Genomic DNA, 22,754 nt, shown 5'->3' on the forward strand with positions numbered 1-22,754 from the left:
GTACAGCGTCCAAGTAAAGTCTGGCTTTCAAACCAGATGTTGGTTATCACCTGCTAATGAGTGAATCTCAGAAGGATTAAAGACTGGGTACCTGTCTGAACAGAGAATCAAACTTTAAAATGGTCTTTCCACTTATCTTATCAGAAGTGTGAAAATAATGTGGGTTTACAGAATGAGGTTGGAACGTTCATGAAAAGAGACCATTTCTGTCACTCTGGCTTCCAGAGTCATTGATGTAAATAGCATGAGAGCAGCTTTGCTCACGGTATTTCAGCACTTCCGGTTCTGGGCTCAAATGCAAAGTAGACAGAAAAAAAAATCATTCGCCTTTTTTTTCAGAATCTTAACTCTCCATAGATAACGTAGATGCTAATTCTAGTAAATTTACTTTGAAAAGGAAAGTACATTGAGCTTCAGCCTGGAGGTTGCACATGGGTCTATTTCAGTAGAAAGCTGTTGCATGCCTAGTAAATAGGCTGAATTTTAAAACATATTAACCTGCAATGATTTAAATCCTTAATAATCAGATACTATATTTTACGAGTTCTTATGTTAGGTGGTACATAATTCTTATAATAAAGATTTTTTGTTTTGTTTTGTAGTATGCCGTACATATCAGTTATAGCAGTGTTTAATTTGGCTTTCACTTGCTGATAGCCATGTTATTCGGGTGATCGGCCAATGAGAGGTAGTTTTCATGGTGTCATTCTTGTAAATTGTGTTTCACTGCGCCATCACCTGATATCCTGCTGAAGAGTTCTATGTTTTGGGTATTGTGGAAGCATGTACAAGAGTCTCTATCATATACAGTTCAGATAAACTCTTCATAAACTCAGCTAGTATATTTTAACTCATCTCTAGACTCTAAACTACTGTTTCTATAAGCAGAATGTAGAGTGTATTTTGTCCAAGGATACCAACACACTTAATGAATATTAATTAAGTCTCATGTTATCGTCCCTGGGATGTAGGCAACTAAGTCTTACACCTGTGTTACAGGCGGGTCAAACAGGCACAATTTCATGAAAAGCTCATTCTCAGCAACCAGCAAGATTATCAGTGTCAGTAGTTGTTGGTTCACTGAGTCATGATTAACTTAATGCCTGAGCTCCATTTCCTCAAACTTGGTTCCTTCGACAAAACTCATAACCCAACAATATAACATTCTCCCAAGGGGCTCAACTATGACACAGAATCTGAAATTGGGATTAGAGGGGATTATTTTTAAGAATGTTTTAACTCTCCAGAATAAAAACAGCAAGCTCAAGCTAACTGCATTAATAAACACTGAATACTGTGCAGCCTTGTTTGCTCCTTAGTTCAGGGCTTACACTGAACTCCAGTGAAATGTTGAAAATCAGTGAGTACAATGGATGGTGAGTGTTGGAGACTCAATTCACACTCTCTGTTTATTGCAACATATCGACTGGAAAGGCACCCAGCTGCAGAACCAGAATGGCCATAGAGAGAGGGCCCAGTGCAATGTATGGGGAGTAGCTGACTCTGGAACACAGATGATTCTATTGGATTTAATGAGCCAACGATGCTTGAAATGGAATCATATTTAGTTTTAAGGCAAGTCTCATTAGGAAAAGTGAAGATGTGCTTCACTGAATGCAGAAGGGAGAAACATCACAGCTTTTCAAGACTGGCTATGAGAAGGTACCAGCATGTATGAGAGGGAAAAGTGTATTGCAAGATGACAACAGTACTTCTTTTGCCCTCTGGCATGCATTCCCCCAGAAAGAGGTGTGACCAACAATCTGCTCAATAAAATTATAAGATTATAAATCATCTGAGGGAGAAATCGCCAACATTTAGCATGTTTCACATTTTTGTTTATCCAAAATGGTTGCCACAGTTGCCTCTGGAGTCAGGGCTGTCATTTGCAATGAGACAAGGGGGGTAGTTGCCAACCCCACAGACTTTGTAAATCTTTGCTTCACTCTTCACCTCCTGGCTCCAAAACTTTGCCTGATAGTTTGATGTTGGGAAGACCAAGACTTGAACAGGATAAATTCATGGAGGTTAGGTCCATAAATACTAATTAGCCAGAACGGGCAGGAGTGGTGTCCCTAGCCTCTGTCAAAGGCTGGAAATGGATGATAGGAGATGGATTACATGATGATTCCCTGCTCTGTTCACTCCTTCTGGGGCATCTGGCATTGGCCACTTTCACAAGACAGGGTATTGGGCTAGATGGACCTTTGGTCTGACCCAGTCTGGCTGTTCTTATGTTCATATACAATATGGCAACACAACATATAATGTTCTCTGTGCTGACACAATTCTGCCCCTCTCTTTACCCTCTCCACATTTTTCTGAAATGATGCCACTGACTGGTGGCCTGATATTGTCTGCAAGAGCCTGGGCATTAATACAGAGAAGCCTCAGGAGAGAGTAACTAAAGTTATGATTACTTTAAAAGGGCATCATTAAACATATTGATTGAAGTGTTTAGTTTACTAGGGAAACACTTGTCTCTAGGTCATGACAGTTGGTAAAACAACCATTGGTTGGAAATCTTTCTTGTTGATGGTCAACATTGAAAGAGCATGAGTTTTCTACTTTAAATAGCAGCCTCCCTTCCCCCATCAATATAGTTTACTCATTATGGCAGAAGGTATGAAAGAAAGGTTTGCATATTATGCTTCAGTTATGGCCAGATTAATCCATTTCAGCACATAAACTCAAGGTGCAGTGTACAGTTACCCAGATTTAGATAATTGAATGGATGGGTTCTAAAATTAGGGAAACTTAAACTTCAAAAGGTGGGGAGAAGGTGTCCATCATCTTCCTAGAAGAGTTGGACCATATTCCTGTATCTCACCTTGTGGCTGGGGTCCCCTGACTATCTTGTATTTTCTCCAAAAAGTGTGGTATCTGGATTTCTACAAATCTGTCCTTTTCCTGAAATGTTCTTGCTCTTACTCTGTCTGTATTTTATCCAAAGAAGTGAGGCCAGATTTCTCCTTTTCTGTAGGCAGAAAGATCCTGGACATATCTTTGAAGTTTGTAACCCCCACATGTATGTGATATTCGATGGATATAGCCATTCATCTGCCAGCATGGGGGTCAAAATAGTGACTCCTATGAACATTGCTCCTTTCTACTACCCAGTATGGAGAGTGTGTAGTATGAGCATTCTATACCATTGCTATTTACACCACTGCAATCCCAACTGGTAACTGAATTAATTCCCTAGTTTAGCAGTAGTCTCTGGACCTTTGGTTCCAAAACCAAAGAAACCAGCACTTTCTCATTTTTGACCTTTGATGCAATTTTCACTCCAGTGGGTTCTTGTACATTAGGAATATGAAAAATGTTGTTTCCTGCTGTAAAATGGCTTGTGTAGTTGTAGTGCATGCTTCTAAGCAGCCACGATGCTGTGGACAACACACAAGTTTATGAGCATGCTTGTATGTAACAAGTTTGGAATCTGTCTGATAGAATGAGGAAAGCCACAAGGTATCTATTTGAGTAGCTCCACTGTCCCTATGTGAGTGCTTTATTGTGAGTCATTGAGGAAATGATTAAAGAGACTCTAAGCATTGCCTCTGTATATTCACAATCTTCAAGAGATACCAGATAGGAGTCAGTAAACATATTGGGATGTAGAGGGTTCATGATTAAAAAGTCCATAAACTTACGTGTATCGAGCAAAAATCGATTCTGACATGTCATCTAGTTTTGCCTTGCAGTTTATACTGTGCGCACTTACTATCCTCCAAGGTAAGACTTATTTATTTGTAGACTTTTTTTATTTGTCAGTGAATTACTAGCACTGCAAGGTGCTTATTAAACACAGAGGAAATATCTGATCCTGCCCTAGCTGATATCAGCAGGAGTTTTGTCATTGGATGCAAAGTGTGCGGGATGAGCCCTGAATGATGTATAGTTTAAAATGAAGTAAAATGAAATTCCCTGATTCTTTTGTTACATTGTATTTATGGCTATCCTAACCTTTGTTTCTAGTGAAGTTGATATTTTTTTTAAATAGACAACCTCACTACCAAATGGTTCCAATATGTTTTTAAGAATGTCAAAGATAATGCCGACGTGAATAATAATAATAATAACAACAATGATAATCATCATCATGATGCACAAACTATTTATTCTATATATATATATATATATATAGAGAGAGAGAGAGAGAGAGTTGCTTTCATGCTGAAAAAAGGCTGTAGATACTTTGATAATCAATTTGTATCTGTATTTTTTTTGCATCTTTGCGAAAAGTGCTTTGATTACAATTAGCTGCTGGAAATTTCCCACCTTCTGTCTGAGGATACACTGGTTAGTGACATCTTACACCAGTGGTTTTCAACCTTTTTTTCATTTGTGGACCCCTGAAATTTCAAATGAAGGTGTGGACCTCTGGAAATCTTGGATATAGTCTGCAGATCCCCAGGAGTCCAAAAAACACAGATTGAAAACCACTGTCCTATACTTTAGATGTCATCTAGAGATTTCAAACAATTTCGAAAAATTACTTATTTGAGTCTTACAAGTATGAAGAGGTAGATATTGATGATATTAGCTCAATTACAGATAGGGAAACTGATTAAGAGAGAAATTAAATGTTTTGCCCAGGATCATATAGCAAGTTAGTAGCAGAGGTGGAATAGGACTCAGGAATCCTACTTTCTAGACTCCTGATATAATAATTAGGATACCTAGATATATTAAAGTTAAGAAATGTGTATTATCTGATTAACATGTCCAGAAACATACTGTGCTGCTCTGTAACTAAAAATGTTATGCATCTGTCATATTTCCAGTCCACAGTGATGTGATAACTGTGAATGGGACCCTGGGTGGTTTTGTTACATTTCACCTCGATTATCCTGACTTGGAACAGCTTGCTAACATCACGTGGCAGAAGGAGAATACTTCGTTAAGCAACAGGACAGATCGTATTAATACATTTTCTAATGGAACCTTAGCACTTCAGAATACAGAGAAAAAGGATGAAGGGCAATACACAGTGAGTGTGTACAACGTAACTGGAAATCTTGTCTACCAAAGAATTTTCCAACTGTATGTACATGGTAGGTGTAAAAATGTAATCTCAGTATCTTGCTCTCTAGGGCTGGGTGGAACAGACCCATCAAAGTTTGTGATAGCATCTGATGTTTTTTTCTGCTTATTATCCTATGTATCTCATTTTATTTCCTGGTAGTTTTGCATTGGTTTGGTCCCTTTAGAGTGACCTAAAGTTTTCAGATGCATTTTATTATTGTATTATTTGTTAACCGGTGCCCATCCTTGGATCAAGAATTCCAAATATAAGAGCTTAAAATTAGGCTCCTAAAACCTTGTTTAGGCTCTGAAATAGGCAATCTCAGGAGGACTGGTGGTGTTTCAAAATACTGGAAGGGGCAAACATAGTATCTATACTTAAAGCAGGAAACAAAAAGGACATAGCAAATTACAGACAGGTCTGCCTAACTTTGATACCTGGAAAGATACTGGAACAATTTATTAGTAAGCACCTACAGGACAATAAGGTAATAAATACATAGATTTGTCAAGAATAAATCATGTCAAACCAATCAAATTTCCTTCTTAGACAGGGTTACTGGCCTGATAGATAGAAGAAAGTGGTAGATGTGATATATCTTGATGTTAATAAGTCTTTGAGATAACCAGGAAAACTGCATGGTATATTGCCTGAAAGGTGTGAAGGTAGCAGAACTCATGGGACATGTAGATAGCCTAATAGGTAATGCTGGGGAAGAGCTGGTAGTTGTGGCAATGTAGATACTAGTGACATAGAGAAAGGTAGGAGAGAGGTCTCAGAGGCCAAATTTAAGCTACTAAGAGATTAAAGTCCAAGACTTCCATGGTAGCAGTAAATGCTTCTAGTTCTATACACAGGGTGAAAGGCCAGTAGAACTTCAGGATGCCAATGCTTGGATAAATCACAGGATAGGGAGGAGAGGTTTAGGTTCAATAAGAACTTGGGAATCTTTGTGGTAGAAGTGGTCTATGCAGGAGGTCTGTGCTGCACTAAAAATGAAATTGAACTGCTGGTACATAAAAGTAAAAAGGTTGTAGAAGATTTTTTAAATTTAGTGTATGTGGGAGCCAACGGGGCTAGAGGATTGTACAGTTCAGGCTGAGACGTCCCTTAGTGATGAATTCTTTAAAGGGGCTACTCTGTATCCCAGTAAAAAGGATAAGAAAGAAGTTAGTAAAGGACAGGTAAGCAACTGAATATTGATAAAGGGTACCAGTGCTCATATAAAAATGCTAAAAGTCTAAATATTAAGACGGATGAACTGGAGTGCCTGGCATTAGATGAGACTATAGGTATACTGTATATCACTGAAACTTGGTGGACTGAGGATAGTCAGTGAGACATAGCAATATCAAGCTACAAAATATATAGGAATGACAGAGCTGGTCACCCTGTTGGAAGAAAGGCACAATAGGTGAAAGCACAGAGTCAAATAAAGTAAAAGTCTGTCAGGGACCCGGTATTACGAATTAAAGCCCTAAATCGAACTACCTGTTAAACCTCCTTGCAGAAGGAATAACAGGTAGTTCGATTTAGGGCTTTAATTCCAAATACCAGGTCCCTGCCACTTGTAGACCCGGGCAGTTAGTTCGGACTTGTACATTTCAAGAATGGCGACCGGCCGGGAAGATGCAAATAAGAAGGATGGTCCTCTCATGAACCAGTAACTGGTTTAAAAATAGTGACATTCCTTTTTAGAATAATGGCTAAATCCATGGATTTAAAAATAACCATTCTTTTACAAAAGAATTTCACTAATCAATTACAGAGAGAGTCGGCAGAACTGGAATTTACCTTGAGATTTGACACCATTTCCCTGGGTCTAAACAAAGACATTAACTGGTTGGCGCATTACAAAGCCAATTTGTCCTGCCATTAGCATTTCCACATCAAAAGCTATGTATGGGCCACCTCATTAACATGGACCATAGATTTTACAGGTACTTCTGCTGTTATATATATATGCAGTGATTTTTTGTGATGGTTTGCTCCAGGAAGGTGTACCGGCACCTATTTTCCCATTTTACTTGAATTGAATGGGATTCCCCTTTGCGTACAAGCACCTGTTTCCTGGGGCACTTGACTCCCGACGGAAGCGCTCCTGGGACACGTGGCTCTTGAAGGGGCCGCAACCACATTTTGGCCCCTGGAACAACTTTTCCTTTTTTTTTTCCCCTCAATGACTTTGAGCTTGGAGTACTGGCACCTTTTTCTTACCCCCCCCCCCCCCACACACAAAAAAAGCACTCTGTATGTGTGTGTGTGTATATGTTTCTGTTATTTCTACTCAATTCATCTGATGAAGTGGGTTTTGCTCATGAAAGCTCATGATTCTATATATTTAGGTTACAGGGGGATCTCATAAAACTAGGTGACCAGGCAAGAAAATGTGAGATGAAATTCAACATTGAAATGTGCAGATCAACCTCCATTGGAAAAAATAATCCCAACGACACATATATAAAGATCAGTCCTAAATGTAACTGTTAATGCCAAGAACTCTTTCTTGAGTGTTAGCATGAATAGTTTTCTGAAAGTTCATTTCAATGCACAGAATGTTAAGAACTATTAAGAAAGTGATAGACAATAAGACTAAATATCATAATGTCACTATATAAATCCATGGTGTTCCCACACCTTGAATAGTGTATCCAGTTTTGATTGTCTCTAAGTCAGAAAAACATATAGTGAAACAGTAAATATTTCAGAGAAAAGCAGCAAAGACCCATCAAGGTACAGAACACTTTTCATACAAGGACTGACTAAAAAGATTAGGGCTTCTTAGCTTAGAAAAGAGATGATTGACAGAGAGGATATGATAGAAGACTATAAAATCATGAATGGGGTGGAAAAAGTGAATGGTGAAGTGTTACTTACCCTTTCCCACAATATAAAGATCTGGGCTTACCCACTGAAATGAATAGTGGCAGATTTAATACAAATGCTTTTTCTACAGAAAGCACAATTAGTCTGTGGAGCTCCTTGCCATGGGATGCTGTGATGGCCCAAAAGCATAACTGAATTAAAAAAAGAACTAGATACTTTAATTGAGGTGATGGAGCATAGGTCCATCAAGGACTATTAGCCAAATCTCATGATGTCAGGGCTTTATGCATGATTTTATATGCTTGGGTTTGGCAACATGCTGGTAATGGTCCCTTGATTTGGAGTTGCCATGTCACATTTAGTGCTCTGGAAACCTCACACCAGTGGAGGATTGGGCATTGGTTTGCTTTATCCTGCATCTTATCCAGCCCACATTATGCCCCTGAATGTTGGGGCTGCCAGTGCAGGAGGCCTCTTCCTCCAGACAATCCCTGCACCAGGGAAATGCTCCACGGTCTAGCCTTAGAACTGTTATTACCCCTCATCCCACTCTGTGTTTCTTTCTCCCCGTCTTAGTCTACATGGCTTATCAGCAATGGTGCTATTACACATGTAGTTGGCCATAGCAGGAACGCAGATGCTCATGGACCCAGCCATGCAGATCTTTCATCTTTAGGGGTCAGTGTCAGGAATTACACAGATGTTGTGCAGAATGAGAGAGTGAGAAAAAAGAGAGAAGAAATCATCCCCAGGGCATAAAGGCCAGGGGCAGCCCTAGACTAGCTGCCAGCAACTGACGCCCTAGGCAAACCATGCAATTGACGCCCCCACCTCCAAACTCCTCAATGATATTGCGCCACCATTTGGTGCCCCATTTAACTTGGCGCCCTAGGTGACCGCCTAGTTTGCCTATATGGATGGGCCACCCCTGATAAAGGCGTTTTCCTGCTGGGCCCCTTATCAGTCATATTAGCATCTAAATTAGAGGTGCAATGAGAAACTTCCCATATATGGCTTTTATAAAATGGAAGCCCTCCACAACCTCCCTGGGCAATTTATTCCAGTGTTTGACTACCCTGACAGTTAGGAACTTTTTCCTAATGTCCAACTTAAACCTCCCTTGCTGCAGTTTAAGCCCATTGCTTCTTGTTCTAGCCTCAAAGGCCAAGATGAACAAGTTTTCTCCCTCCTCCTTATGACACCGTTTTAGATACCTGAAAACTGCTATCATGTTGCCCCCCGTCTTCTCTTTTCTAAACTAAACAAACCCAATTCTTTCAGCCTTCCCTCATAGGTCATGTTCTCTAGACCTTTAATCATTCTTGTTGCTCTTCTCTGGACCCTCTCCAATTTCTCCACATCCTTCTTGAAATGCAGTGCCCAGAACTGGACATAATACTCCAACTGAGGCCTAACCAGGGCAGAGTAGAGCGGAAGAATGACTTCTCGTGTCTTGCTCACAACACACCAGTTAATGTATCCCAGAATCATGTTTGCTTTTTTTGCAACAGCCTCACACTGCTAACTCATATTCAACTTGTGGTCCACTATAACCCCTAGATCCCTTTCTGCTGTACTCCTTCCTAGACAGTCGCTTCCCATTCTGTATGTGCGAAACTGATTGTTCCTTCCTACATGCTACAGTACTATAAATGATATCAACAATCTATACTGAATCTGAAGGGCACTGTATCTGGATTCCCATATACCTGCATTTTATTTGTATTTTATCCAAGGGACATGTTCAGGATCTTGCCTATTGCAAGGTCCCTCTCAACCCTCTCAACTTTCTAGACACCATGAAGTGTAGGCAAGATCTCCAACTGCACAGCAAATGGGTCACAATGCAAAGCAGTCATTTTATCGCCTTCTCCACATGCATCATCTAGAAAATGGAAAATCCCCTGCTCCTGCCCTCTGGTTTCATGATTAACTTTAATAGGAGTGGGTCCCAAAGGACTGGCGTGTTATAAATATATCCCCAAATAATGATGGCCTGACATATGTTCATAATAATAAATAATACTAATAATTAATATTAATCAGATGCCAACTCATTAAACAGAAGAGTTATGCAGAGTTAGCATTCACAAATAAGTACATGTATACATCAGCAGGTCTGAACTTTATTTCCTCCTTTTTTCTGACCTGCTCAGGCCTGAATTCTGGCCTCTATCTTTCCCTTGCCCCACCCACTCCTAATATAGTGAAAGGAACCAAGCTCCTTTCTCTGCTGTAGTGGTTAGTGATGTTCACTGCTGTGGAAGGAGAAAATGGAACCTCCAATTTAGGACTTGGCAGGCAACTGCATTTTAGTTCACCTTCAAAATGTATGCATTTTTCATTTCTACATCTACGTGTGGTTTCTGTTAATGATCTGAAACCCCCACCAGGTTTTTTTAAATATCTATATAAAGCCCTTTGTGTTTTTACACAAAAAGGGGAAGTGTTTTCTCTGAGAGGTCCTGAGGATGTGTTAGTTAATGTCTGAAGATGCAAAGGGCTAGATAATTGCTCATTATGATCATTATATTGAGACTACAGGTAGTGTGTGGAGCACCTTCTGAAATATTTAAAGTATGGCAATATACAGATCTTTGGAAAGAAGAGCAAGCCATTTAATCCAAAAGGAAGTTGGTTCAGAGGAGGGGGGAAGGAATGGGAGTTAAGGAGGTTGGAGATGGTTTATATAACAAATCAAGCTGCAGCCAGTCCTGAACTGTGCACAGTTAATAGGATTATTATTTCCTTTCTGGTCTGGAATCATCGAGACAGACTAAAGACAGAATACTATAATGTCGTAGCCATGGAGTCACTTTTCTAACAGTGTAGCTGCAATTGGAAGACTAATTTTTCTCCCATTTGTGCTGTAAATCTCTACATGAGCTTAGTAAGGTTGCCTTGGTGCTACTGAGATATGGTCCTAAATCTGCATGATCCGTTTCCTGACTCCCCAGCATTAAAAGATTTTTGTCTGGGAGTTTTTCTCTAACATTCTGATATTTTCAGTATTCCATTTTTATCCCCCTCCAAGCTCCCTTGCTCTTGATTCTAGAATAGCAAAGACAGATGGCAATCAGGCAGCCAGCCCCAAAATATAAAAGCAAAAATATGCCCCTAGGTCAAAAAGTGCGCATCTGAGGACAATATGTAGCTCTATGTTTGCAAGTGACATTTTCCTCAATTAATTTTAGCATCAGAGCAGGAAATGAAAGGGTGATGCTTACTGTAAATTTCTTTCTCCCCTCTCCCCTCCACTGCGGGTGTCTGATGACGCACACCACTGCTCTTCCCAGGGCTATTTCTGTCATGTCATAGATCAGTTTGGGTCTGTTCTGTGTGCCTATGATAGTTACAGGATGAAGCTGCTGTGGCCTTGAGCAATTTTGTAGATTTTGGACAGAGATAAGTTAAAAGTGGCTTCAGCTGACATTGCTATGAAGCATCAAAATACGAGGCTGGGATGCTGAGCAGTCAAGCTGGGATAGTCTGACGCAGTAAGAATTTCAACAATAGGGGACGTAATTTTAAGTGTCTCTCAGAAACACACATAAAAAATCCACAAACCCACACCTCAGAACTGCCTTCAGATTACCTGGCAGCCAAATGAGGTGTATGTGCTTCGTATGAAGTTCAGCAACATTGCGGCGGGTAGTATTCCAGTTGAACTCTGAAATCAGCTCATAATCGCAATATAATCCAAGTGCACCTTAAAAATACAAGCTTAGATATTTTATCATGAAATCCTGTTTCTTCCAAGTGGGTGAGATTGATCTGATTTTAAATTGTACTAGTGGGCTATATTCTCAAATGGGGTAAATAGGTGTAGTTCTATTTATAGAAATCACATCAGCTGAGGCTCTGGACACCTGGATTAGGGCTGGTATACACAGGACCAAGGGAGGAGGTCTAAACCTTTTGCTGTGGCATGTAGACATCTGCTTTACAGTATCACCCTTTAGCTGATGCATCACATTCCAAAATCTCCAGCCCACATATTACAGAATCCAGACAGACTCTTGTGTGAGACAGCCTTACACTCCCGACATGATTACACACTCATTCTCTCTCCCTGCCTCCTGTCTTCCAGTCACATCAAATCAAACACTGCATGAGCATCCACCAGCTTAATGAGTCTCCTTACCAACCCACTTCAAGTTCTCGTAGCCATCAGACTTCACAGGGGTTGCCCATCACCCATTCAGACATGATATATTTCTCCTGTGGCATTGACAATGGAGCCTGTTCCTGAGAGAACACCAGGAAGTTCAGCCTCATAATGCTGACCCGATTTTCAATGATGGCCTCTCCCCCTGACTGCAGAGGCAGTTGGTGGTGCTCAAAACCTCTGAAAAACAGGCTGTGATTGTACAAATTGCTTTCTTTGGCCAGGCCCATTCTTTTTTTTTTTTTTTTTTTTTTGCCGCACTTTAAACCAATCAACCCAAAATTGAAAAAGAACAAGGGAGTGTAGGAAACAGGTGTTTCCTCCATTGCTCATGAGAGGCTTTGCACTGGCTTCTTCCTAAACCTGAGCAGATGGTTGGGAGACTCCTTTCCCCTCCCTTTCTGAATCCCATTCTGACACACACCCAGCTCCTGGGTGCAGGGCCTTGTCAGCAGATCATGGCTCATGTCACTGCAGCGTGAGATCAGCCACCTGGAACCTTACAGGTCTATTCTGATACGTTGTTCAGTCTGGCCAGTATGGGTGTGTTGTTTTTTTTCTTTTGCTCCTGCCTCTGACATCATTTCCTGAGCAGCAGATTCGTTTAGCCGTATAGCCAGATCCTGTTCTCAACAGACGATGCAAAAAGCTCCTTAAAATGGATTTCAAATCACCTTTTACTCTGCAATGTGTGCTGGTGATAATAACCATGATTGATGGTAAGTGTGGGGTTTTCTTTATGAAACTGGCGTGGATTCACCTAGGTGAGCAGAAATGTTCATTTTGCTCAGATACCTTTGTAAGGTCACCACTGGGCTATGGAAAGCATCAAGAGTTGTAATTGCTAACGCATGAAAAGGGGCCGTCAGATCAAAGTAAGACAGATTTTTTTATAAACTATCTGTAACTAACCAGGCATTATAGCCTTGATGTACGCAGCTATGAAAGCACCTGAAAAAGATAGCCATGGAGGCTTTGTATGTGGTTTGCTGGTTAAATCAGGTAATGGCAGTTTGGGATTCAGTTCTCCTTATGACCTTGGGTATGTCATTTAGCAGTAGCTCCTACATCCCTCCACTATGGAAAAGGACAGTGTGAGTCTTAATTGATTCATGTTTGCAAAAGCTTTTGAGATCCTCAGATGAATGGTGCTATATTGGTGTAAGTTATTTTTACTACCATACGGACGCTCATGTAATTCACAAGCGGGTGCCACTTTGCCTTTTGAGAGTTGGATTCCCTATACACTGTCTCAGCTCTAAGCTCTGAGGAGGCGGAGCTGCTGGAGGTAGGAACTTAAGAGGGAAAGAAGAATTGTTCTTCTTTCCAGGACCAGATATAGAATGACACTTACTGTAACAAGAGTATATGCTTGCAGAATGGCTCTCTGCAACTGCAGAATATGGCAAAGAAAGATAAAGGAAAGTATGAATTTGAACTTAACCACATTCTCATGAAATCTTTCTTACTGTAAGTGTCCGGTAAGTGTCCCTTGTTTGGAATCCATTATTGTTGAATCTGAGAGCTTAATTGAAGGATCAGGTGTCCTATTCTTTCCAAGATGCCACTTTGGTTCTCACTAACTGGATTAGCAGCCCTAGGTTGCAGGTTTTTAGCTCTGCAGAATGCCACAGTGTAGCATGCAAATAAAAAGATATTTTCTGCACCCATATTGCCATATCATATCCGTTGAGCCCATTGGGAGTGTAAAGGTACCAGGAGAAGATGCCTCCTTCCCCCCGCCCGCATTTCAAAGATAGTAGTGTACGTTGTGTGTTTCTGGAAAGCAGATTTTAGGCACAGAGTTATGAAAGATGTTACTGGCAGGAATGCTCATGGGTGCAATGTATTTTAGGTGACTATTATAGATAAGATAATATTCAAGGAAAGTGATTTTTGAGATTGTGAATATGAATATTCATGTCAGACACCTATTTTATAGTCAAGGAACAGAAATATCCCAGGTGACCTGTGGGTCTCATCCACACTTTACCTACCAAGATTCAACTATAGAAAATAATCTATTGTAATGGGCCAAACTGATGGAGACACAAATTTATTCACTTGGGAAACTTAAAGTGATCTGGGATTCATTTATTTAGTGTAAAGATCCCTTTTAATAACCTCACTAATGCTTCTTTATTTTTTAAATAAATCATTTTCAACAAAAAATATAAAAAGACCATTATATTAATGTGAAACATAAGTACATTTGAAATTAAAATAAACGTCATGTCTCAATGAGGGATATTTGAGAGAGGCCTGATAAGCATAATGAGCACAGTTTAAATTTCAAACACTCTCAACAAACTACAAGCTACAGGTCAGAAATTATTCAAAGAGTTTATGTAACAAATAATTTTGAATACAGAATCTGGAAAAATTCAAAATAAATGATGATTTGCAGGCAATATGCCTACATCTATTTTGCAATGCTATTTCAGGAGCCATTATTTTGGGCTCACTATTCCAACACCTCTGTAAACCTCATACGAGGAGTAAGGGACGTTTTAGAATAGTGCTTTATTTTGAAATTTGGTGCTGTGTAGACAGCGCCAAATGACAAAATAAGCTATTTTGAAATACCATTGAAATAAGATACACAATTTGCGTAGTTCAAATTGTGTATCTTATTTTGAGTTACAGTGCAGTGTAGACATACTCTAAATGAACCGAAAAGGTGAGGAGTAAATTATTGCCTATTGTTTGCCCAGTTCGGGCTTGATTCAATTCACCTTGAAGAGTACAATATACATATTCATTTATAATTTCTATTTATGATGCTGTGAAATAAAAGGTTTGAGATGACCAAATAATTATGTTCACAAGAGGTCTCCAAGATTAAGGACTGTTGGTATGATGGAACTACTGTTCTTTTGAAAAGAGTTTTAATCAATATCTCATGTGGATTCAGGTAAATAGTTAATTGAATTGATCAGCAACAGAAAAATGTGGTCACATCTGGAAATCAACAAAACAAAGCCAGGATTACTTTCATCTGACAGATTTTCTTCCCAGAGGTCAATCAACCTCTGCATCGTTTGCTTCAGTGATAGAAGAGAAACTCGAATGGAATTAAAGAGAATAATAGCCAATAGCTTGGACATCAGAAGTATTTCAGGGAATAAATGACATTAGATATTCATCTATATACAGTGATATTTAGTCGCATGCTCAGGGTTGATTGGGTCACTGGATATGGGGTGAAATATCCCCATATTCTCCTGTTGCGTATTGACCAGGACTTTGGGAAGCTTCTGTCCTCTCTTGGAGCATTGTGCAGCCTACCCATTAGAATCACATGGGAGTATCCCGCAAATGATCTCTTGCAGTAGCTGGGGAGCTGATAGGCGCTGCTAAACTGAAGGAGGAGGAACCAGCCTTGGTGAAGCTGCAAGAGGGGGCAAGGGAGTAGTTCTCAATCTGTTTACCATTGTGGGCCACAAATGCAGTTTTCTATGTGTTCTGAGGGCTGCATCCACACTCTACATATACTGCTCGTATGGCCTTTAGGATGTCACATGAGCCTCAGCTGGGTGGTAGTTGGGCCGCAGGTTGAGGATTGCTGGACTAGGAGAAAGAACTGTGTCATGGAAGAAGATGGAAATTGGCAGGATGGCAGGGTTATGACAGGTTCTAGTGGGATTTCAGATGAATGTCTCGGTGTTGGTGACATTGCAGCCATTGGGAATCTCATTCTTTTATTTCTGTGCAAACAGGTAGCAAATGCTGCTGTGGTCTGTGTCTGGATGACAGACATGCCCACTTTGGTTCATCTCAGTGTTTGGTTAACTTGTCTCTGTTCTCTCTCCTGTTTTCATGACACCCATCTTGTCTGACAAGAGTCAACCCAAATCCCAGCAGTTCATATCCGCTGCCTACCTGGTGGGGGAGGAGAATTAGTCTGTAATGCACTTGACAATTCCAGTGTCACTGTTGATTGGAGTGTGGATGGACACGCTTTGAACCCAACTGAGGCTTGCATTACGGATAATGGCAAGAAGATTATTTTGGAGAAACGGGTGACTGGAGAGCTTGTCTGTCATACTCACCATGGAAACAGCACCAGCAAGAGTTCCCCTATCAAGCTGTCTTGTGAGGAAGGTAAGTGATGGCCACCACAGTTTATCTTGCTTTTTGCCCTCTTTTAGGGCAGGGCTGTGAGAAGTTGTCAGTGCCTGTATCTACATGCAGGGACAAGTACCTCTCCACTTCCCCTCCTCTGTCTTTGCCATCCCCCTGCAGCTCTGCATCCAGGTCCTACTATGTATTAGGGACGTTAGCTATCATGTAATTGAATAGTTGTGTAAACTCATGAAATCTTAGTAGTTACATGACTATTCGATAGTCCCTGGAGGCGGGGCCAGCAGCCTGTCTGCTCCTGGCCCCAATCCCAGGAAACCTTCTGCCACCCCACACTGCTGCCTCTCCATCAGTTTAAAAAGCAGCTCCCCATGCAGACCAGCTGCCTGCCAGCCCATGCTGCTGCCTCTGATACAGAGGCAGCAGTGCGGGGTGGCAGCCGTCCCTGTCCACGGGGAGCTTGAATCCCCATGGATGAGGACTGCTGCTACAGAGCAGCCACTGTCTGCGGCGAGCCTGGGCCATTGTGGACAGGGGCTGCTTTGTGGCAGCCTTCCCTGCCCCCTCTCCACCTATGCTGCTGCCTCTCTTAGAGGCAGTAGTGTGGAGATAGCAGGGGAGGGGGAAAGGTGGCACCACAGAGCTGGTGCTGGGGGGGAACTGGCTTTTAAGCTGGCTCCCCGCAGCACCGACTCCTGCCTGCTCCCCTCCCCCCGCACATTTTTATGTTTTACAGGGTCCCTGGCCAGAGCATCTATCTCTGTAGGGGGCGGGGAGGGGGAGGGCCGAAGGTGGGTCTGCAGAGCTGGCACAGGCAAGGAGTCTGCTTGAAAGCTGGCTCCCCGTGTGTATCGGCTCTCACTTGCCCCCTCGCTCTCTGTGCTGCTGCCTCTCTATCAGACAGCGTGGAGGAAGGGGATCTGGTGCTCATGGTGAGTCTGCTTAAAGCCAGTTCCTGATGAGCACTGGCTCCCGCTCCCTGCTCCCCACTGCTTCTTATACAGAGGCAGCAAGGAGTGGGGGAGAGTGTGTGTAGTCGACATGATTAAGCGGTAAGCCCAGGCGTGTCGGTTAATTGTGTAATTGTCTACACACTGACATCCCTACAATGTATTTTCCAAACTGACATGGGCCATCCCCACTGACAAGTCGTACGTATCTGATACCAGCTGGTGCTCCATCCAGGACGCGGGAACCTGCCCCTCTCTACATGGGGCTCCAGCCGAACCAGGGGGTGGTGCCAGAGGCTTCACTTGCCCAGCACTTGTACCAAGGAGTGAATTCTGCTCCCTGGCAGGAGCGGCTGGTGGGTATAGTAGGCAAGTACCCTATCCTGCTCTATAGCTGGGAGCGTAGGGCAGGGGGAGCAGGATAAGCCCCATAGCCCACTCCATGGCTGGGATTATGGGGCAGGCAGGTGGGGGAGTGGAGCAAGCCCCTGATTCTGCTCTGTGGCTCGGAGCATGGGGCAGGGGAAGTAGGGCAAGCCCCATATTTCACTCTGCAGTTGGGAGCACGGGACAGGGGAATGGGGCAAGCCTCCTGATCGCACTCTGTGGCTGGGAGCACTGGGCAGGCGGGAGGAGCAGAGCAAGCCCCAACCTTGTTCCCTGGGCCCAGCTGGAGCACTGGGCAGGCAGGGGAAACCAGACAAGTCCCCAATCCCACTCACGAGACTGGAGCGCCTGCTAGGTGGGCGGAGTCGAGCCCATGCACCTGAGGTGGGAGATGGGTGAGGGATGTTGGGGTGCATATTTTATGGGTTTCCTGGCCAGAGCATCTATCTCTCCCCCCCCCCCCTCCAAGCCTAGCTGGCATTGGGTAGAGGGGGCCAATCACTCCTATCCCCATCATTTCCCCGCCACTCAAAACTGGGGCTCATCCATATGTGCCATTCTGGCTACCCCACAATCAAAAACCAGGGGTAACTTCCTACTCTGATCTACCTTCCTCACTCAGACATCCAGCACCTCACCAAACAAACCAGTCCCTGATGCCATCATTCTTTGGCTCTTGGACTCAGCTATCGTATGGTGCTTTGTTGTGTTACCTGGGGCAGCTGTACAGAATTGGCAAGAAGATTAACCAGCTCATAAATATCACCACAGCCTCCCTCACTGTTAGTGTTGGGCAAAAAATTTACCACAATTTATTTACTTAGAATCAACCTTTACCCTGGTTGCACATTGTCTGTAGACTCTGATTTCATTCATTCATTTACTGTTTGCAATTGATGTCTCCTTCATGAGAATAAATTTCATCCGATGGTTTTATTACAAACTGTTTGGTGACGGCTCAATCAAAAGCCAACGGATACAGTTGGAAACACTCCCATTGATAAGAATGTGTTGTGGATTAAGCCCTGTGGTAATTAATGCAGGGAGTTGACAAGCATCCTTCAGTGTATGCACTGTAGGGCCACATCAGTTCCAGAGTGTACTCTCTGTTCCTTATTTCCAGATCACAAACCCCTCAAGGAATTTCATGTGCATACACTGCCGTTGTGAAAAGCTGTATGAACACATATTGGCATGAGTATTAGCACCGTTTGGGGAACTGGTGACACTTTTGCTCTCTGAGAACAAATATTACTTCACTCTGTTTGTGAACAGTGTGTAAATAGGGTTTCCAATACCACTGCAGAGAATTTTAATGTTTTAAATGACCGATTATTTTTTCTGTATTCTTCCCCCTCTAATCACCATGATGATGACACTAGTTAGAAAAGGGCTGATGATATTCTACTTACCTGCCAGAAACAAATTACTTGCTCCAGGCAAATGGACAAATGCAGTTTTTATAAGGCTGAGAATGCATCTAAATACACTGAGCATTGGATAACTTAATGGCAGCTGAAAGTCATCCTTCGTAATTGTTAACATAAAATGCATTGACTAAAATAATTTAAATTTTTCAGGAACACCAAAGGGTTATGATCATGTGGGATCTAAAATAAATGACTTGGGAGTTATAAGTAGCTTGATAAAGATGTCTGTTCAGTGTGCAGAAGAAGTTAAAAAACTAAGAAGATGCATAGGACATTTGAAAGGATATTAATTATTGTTGTTATTTCAAATACTTTGAATAGTGTTTGATCCCCGTGGAGAAAGATGCTGTGAATAGATAAATTGACTAGACAGAGAAGCTAGCTAACCATAAAAGATAGCTACAAAAATTACTGTAGTTATCAAGACAAGCTGACTAGTGATACAGGTTGCCAGACACGCTTAGTTAGAGGTAAGAGAATACAGTAGTACAGTGGTCCCCAACCTTTTGGGGCTGCCGGGCACCCGGGGCGGGGTCATACACACACTTGGGGGCGGGGCAACCCATACGACGCACACCTGGTGCTGGCGCCACCCATGCGCCGCACTCCTGGGGCCGGTGCCAGTGCCAGTGCCGGTGCCAGCGCCGCTCCTGCACTGCACACCCAGAGGTGGGCCTGCCCGTGCGCCAGGGCTGGAACAGCTCATGTGCCACACACCTGGGGACGGGGCCGTCACTGCCCGTGTGCTGCATGCCCGGGGCCCCAGGGCCAGTGCTACCCCTGTGCCGTGCGCCCAGGGGCTGGCACCGCCCATATGCCACGCACCCAGGGCCGGCACAGACCTTTTGTCACGCACCCGGGGGTGGGGCTGCTGAAACGCCATGCGCCCGGGGCCGGTGCTGCCCATGTGCCGTGTGCCTGGGGGTGGTGCTGCTCCTGTGCCACGGGCCCGGGGCCAGCGCCGCCCATATACTGTGTGCCCGGGGCCGGCACAGCCCTTGCACCACGCACCCGGGGGCAGAGCCACCCAAACGCTGCGCACCCATGTGCTGCACACCCGGCGACCAGGCTGCCCACGTGCTGTGCACCCGGGGGTAGGGCCGCCCATGTGCTGCGTGCCCGGGGCCGACGCTGCCCATTTGCCGTACACCCAGGGGGCCGAAACTGCCCATGCGCCATGCGCCATGCGCCCGGGGGCAGGGCCAGCCTTGTTCACTCATCAGGCACACAGAAATGGCCCGGCGGGCACCATAGCGCCCGCGGGCACCGCGTTGGGGACCACTGCAGTAGTAGATAAAAAAGGAACCAAGTGATAATAAAACCAGTGGTTCAAATCTAACCCTGGTGCAATTCCCTTGACTTCAATGAATTTATACTAGGATAAAATATGGCTCCATTAATTGATCATATTTGTAAGCAGAGTGTTTTCCTTTTGAATGTCCTAAGTTGGTCTGTAATTCTATTGCGCCATCTGCCTGTGTTTCTGTTAATTTCTCTCTACCTCTCAGAAGTAAGTTCAGTTCCTATCTAAATTTGCATCGCTGACAAATCCCCAGGTACTAGATAATATTTACCAACCTGCATGGCTATGTCTAAACTGCAACACTATTTTGGGATACCAGAGTATACTGGACTAGGTATCCCGCGTCTTCACAGAAAGCCTGTTATTTTGGGCTCGCCATTCCGACATCCCTGTAAACCTCATTCTATGAGGAGTAAGGGATATTTCGGAATAGTGCTTTATTTTGAAATTTGGCACTGTCTGACAAAATAAGCTATTTCGAAATATCATTGAAATAAGATACGCAATTTGCATAGCTCAAATTGGGCATCTTATTTTGAGTTACAGTGCTGTGTAGATGCACCCTCTATGACCTTCTGATGGGCCATGTGTGGTCTGTGTCTCATGCTGATAACTTCATATTACCTCAGGCTGGGAAGGGGAATAAAGAGAAATCTGTAACATAATTAGGAATGACATAGTCCACCTTTCCTTCCTAATTCCCCCAGTCCACCCACCTCTTCAGGATCCTCACCTAACTTTAATCAGCTGCAGGGCTTTGTCAGCTCCAAAGGACAAGCTTCAGTTCCTTTGACTAACATGCTGGGTCCTTCATGCAGGAGACCTGCTGTTCCAGCCTTTGTTCCATTACATCCTGGCGGCATGTGGAGGGGGTGCAGTAGTCCTGGCTGTCATCGCGTCCCTGATAACATGCTGCTGCCTGAAAAGCAAACAGCAGTTCATTCCAGTGCCTTCAGGTGCGTGGGGATTTCTCTGTTTCCTAGTGGGGTGAGAAGAGTCTATCCTAGGACAGTCTAAACACAGCTCCCTTTCCCACCTTGCTGGGGTTGGTGCAGCTTCTCTACAGGTCCCGACTGGACTTTGTAGACCGTCTTGTTTTCCTTCCATCCCTGCTCTTGCCCCAGTAAAGGTGAGCTTTGTAAGAACCTGCTCCTTGCTGGGGAAATATCTCCTGCTGGTGGGTTCCTGAAGGAACAATTTTGTTTTCCCCTCAGGAGCTATTTGTGCTGAAAACATCGGAGGGGAGGGGGCAGGAAGCACTGTGGCTCTGTCTGGACCTGATCCTGAGAGAAGCTGACTGCCTGCTACTCCTGCTGAATCTCCTGTCAGAATCAGGCCCTCAGTGCTCTGAGGTCAGACAAGGGGTGAAAGTAACTTCAATTTCTTACAGGTACTCTTATACTGCAGCCCCACCCCCCTTGGGAAGGGGGCTCAGGGCAGAAGGCCGAGGGGTGCAATACAACAGTACCTGTAAAAAATGTAAATGTGAGACGGAGTGCGGAGAGCTCAGAGCAGGAGGTTGGCAGAGGTAGGGGGGCACAGGGCAGGGGTGGGGTTATTAGGGGCTCAGAGCACTGAGGGGAGGTTCAGGAGTTGGGGCACAAGGTTGGGATGGGGGGGGGGAGAGCCTCAAGGCAGGAGGGGAGGTTGGGGCTGGGAGTGTGGCCACCATGCTGCTCGGCCACTGTATACCCAGGGCTGGCAAAGGTGCAGTGACCGTGCTGCCTCGCCACCCAAGCTGTGGGGCTGGATCCTGGGTGTGCTGTGTTCACATTGCCCAGGGACTATGGGTGCTGGCTTAGACCCACTGAGGCTGGGGCCTTGCCTCCCACCTCCACCCCTACCCATCTGGTACTGGGGCCAAGGGCCATGAGGGAGTAGAGGAGTGATTTGGGTTTCTGTGCCGGTGCAGGGTAGAAGTGGAGGGAGGGAGGGAGCCGGAAGGGGAGGTCTGGGCTGCCCATCTCCAGCACCAGCATGGGAGTCTTACTTGTGTACCATGCCTGGAAACATCCAGAGCCCTGCCCCCGCTGGCCACTCTCTTACCAGTGTGCCTCATTGGGATGCCCCAGCTTACTTTTGTGGAGGGGGTTCAGTATCCCTGGCTGTCATCACATCCCTGATAACATGCTGCTGCCTGAACAGCAAACAGCAGTTCGTTCTGGTGCCTTCAGGTGCATGGGAATTTCTCTGCTTCCTAGTGGGTCACTTTGGGTCAGACATAGCCATGACACCTCCAGTGACAATCCTGCCAACTCTCCCAGCTTGGCACATGGATAGTGTGCCAGCAATTTGTATCGGTCTGCTCTGGGACTGGAGCCAGGGCGATGTGAGATGGAGACCGAGGTGAGTGTGAAAAGCCAGGCTGCACATGGGATATTCCCAGAGTCTATGCAGGGTGGGGCCAGGGTCCTGGCTCCTTGCAATCTTTCATCTGCTTTCCCACAGAGGAGGAAAAGGAAGAGGGAATGGCAATGTCAGTCATCTCCAAAGAGGATACAAAGAGCCCCCCAAATGGAGACCACCATGAGATGCCATCTGCCTCAGAGGACAGCCCCCCAAAACCTGGTTGGTACCGAGA

At 44.0% G+C, this 22,754-nt stretch overlaps 1 protein-coding gene across 5 annotated transcripts in view; it reads left to right on the forward strand.

Moving 5' to 3' along the window:
• Positions 1-3,574: 3,574 nt before the first annotated feature.
• Positions 3,575-22,754, forward strand: part of LOC102455323 (T-cell surface antigen CD2-like) — a 28,435-nt gene continuing 9,255 nt past the window's right edge. Inside the window, exons 1-5 of one of the 5 annotated variants that reach the window (XM_075909220.2) lie at positions 3,575-3,732; positions 4,785-5,054; positions 15,864-16,124; positions 20,992-21,129; positions 21,564-21,766. In XM_075909220.2, the coding sequence (XP_075765335.2) occupies positions 3,678-3,732; positions 4,785-5,054; positions 15,864-16,124; positions 20,992-21,129; positions 21,564-21,751 (912 nt within the window). In that variant the 5' untranslated portion in view covers positions 3,575-3,677 and the 3' untranslated portion in view covers positions 21,752-21,766. The other 4 variants (XM_075909221.2, XR_012897683.2, XM_075909219.2 and 1 more) reach the window with 4 other exon arrangements.

Source organism: Pelodiscus sinensis, chromosome 1, assembly GCF_052426305.1.
Source record: "Pelodiscus sinensis isolate ZL-2025 chromosome 1, ASM5242630v1, whole genome shotgun sequence".
In the NCBI taxonomy this organism is placed as follows: Eukaryota; Metazoa; Chordata; order Testudines; family Trionychidae; genus Pelodiscus; species Pelodiscus sinensis.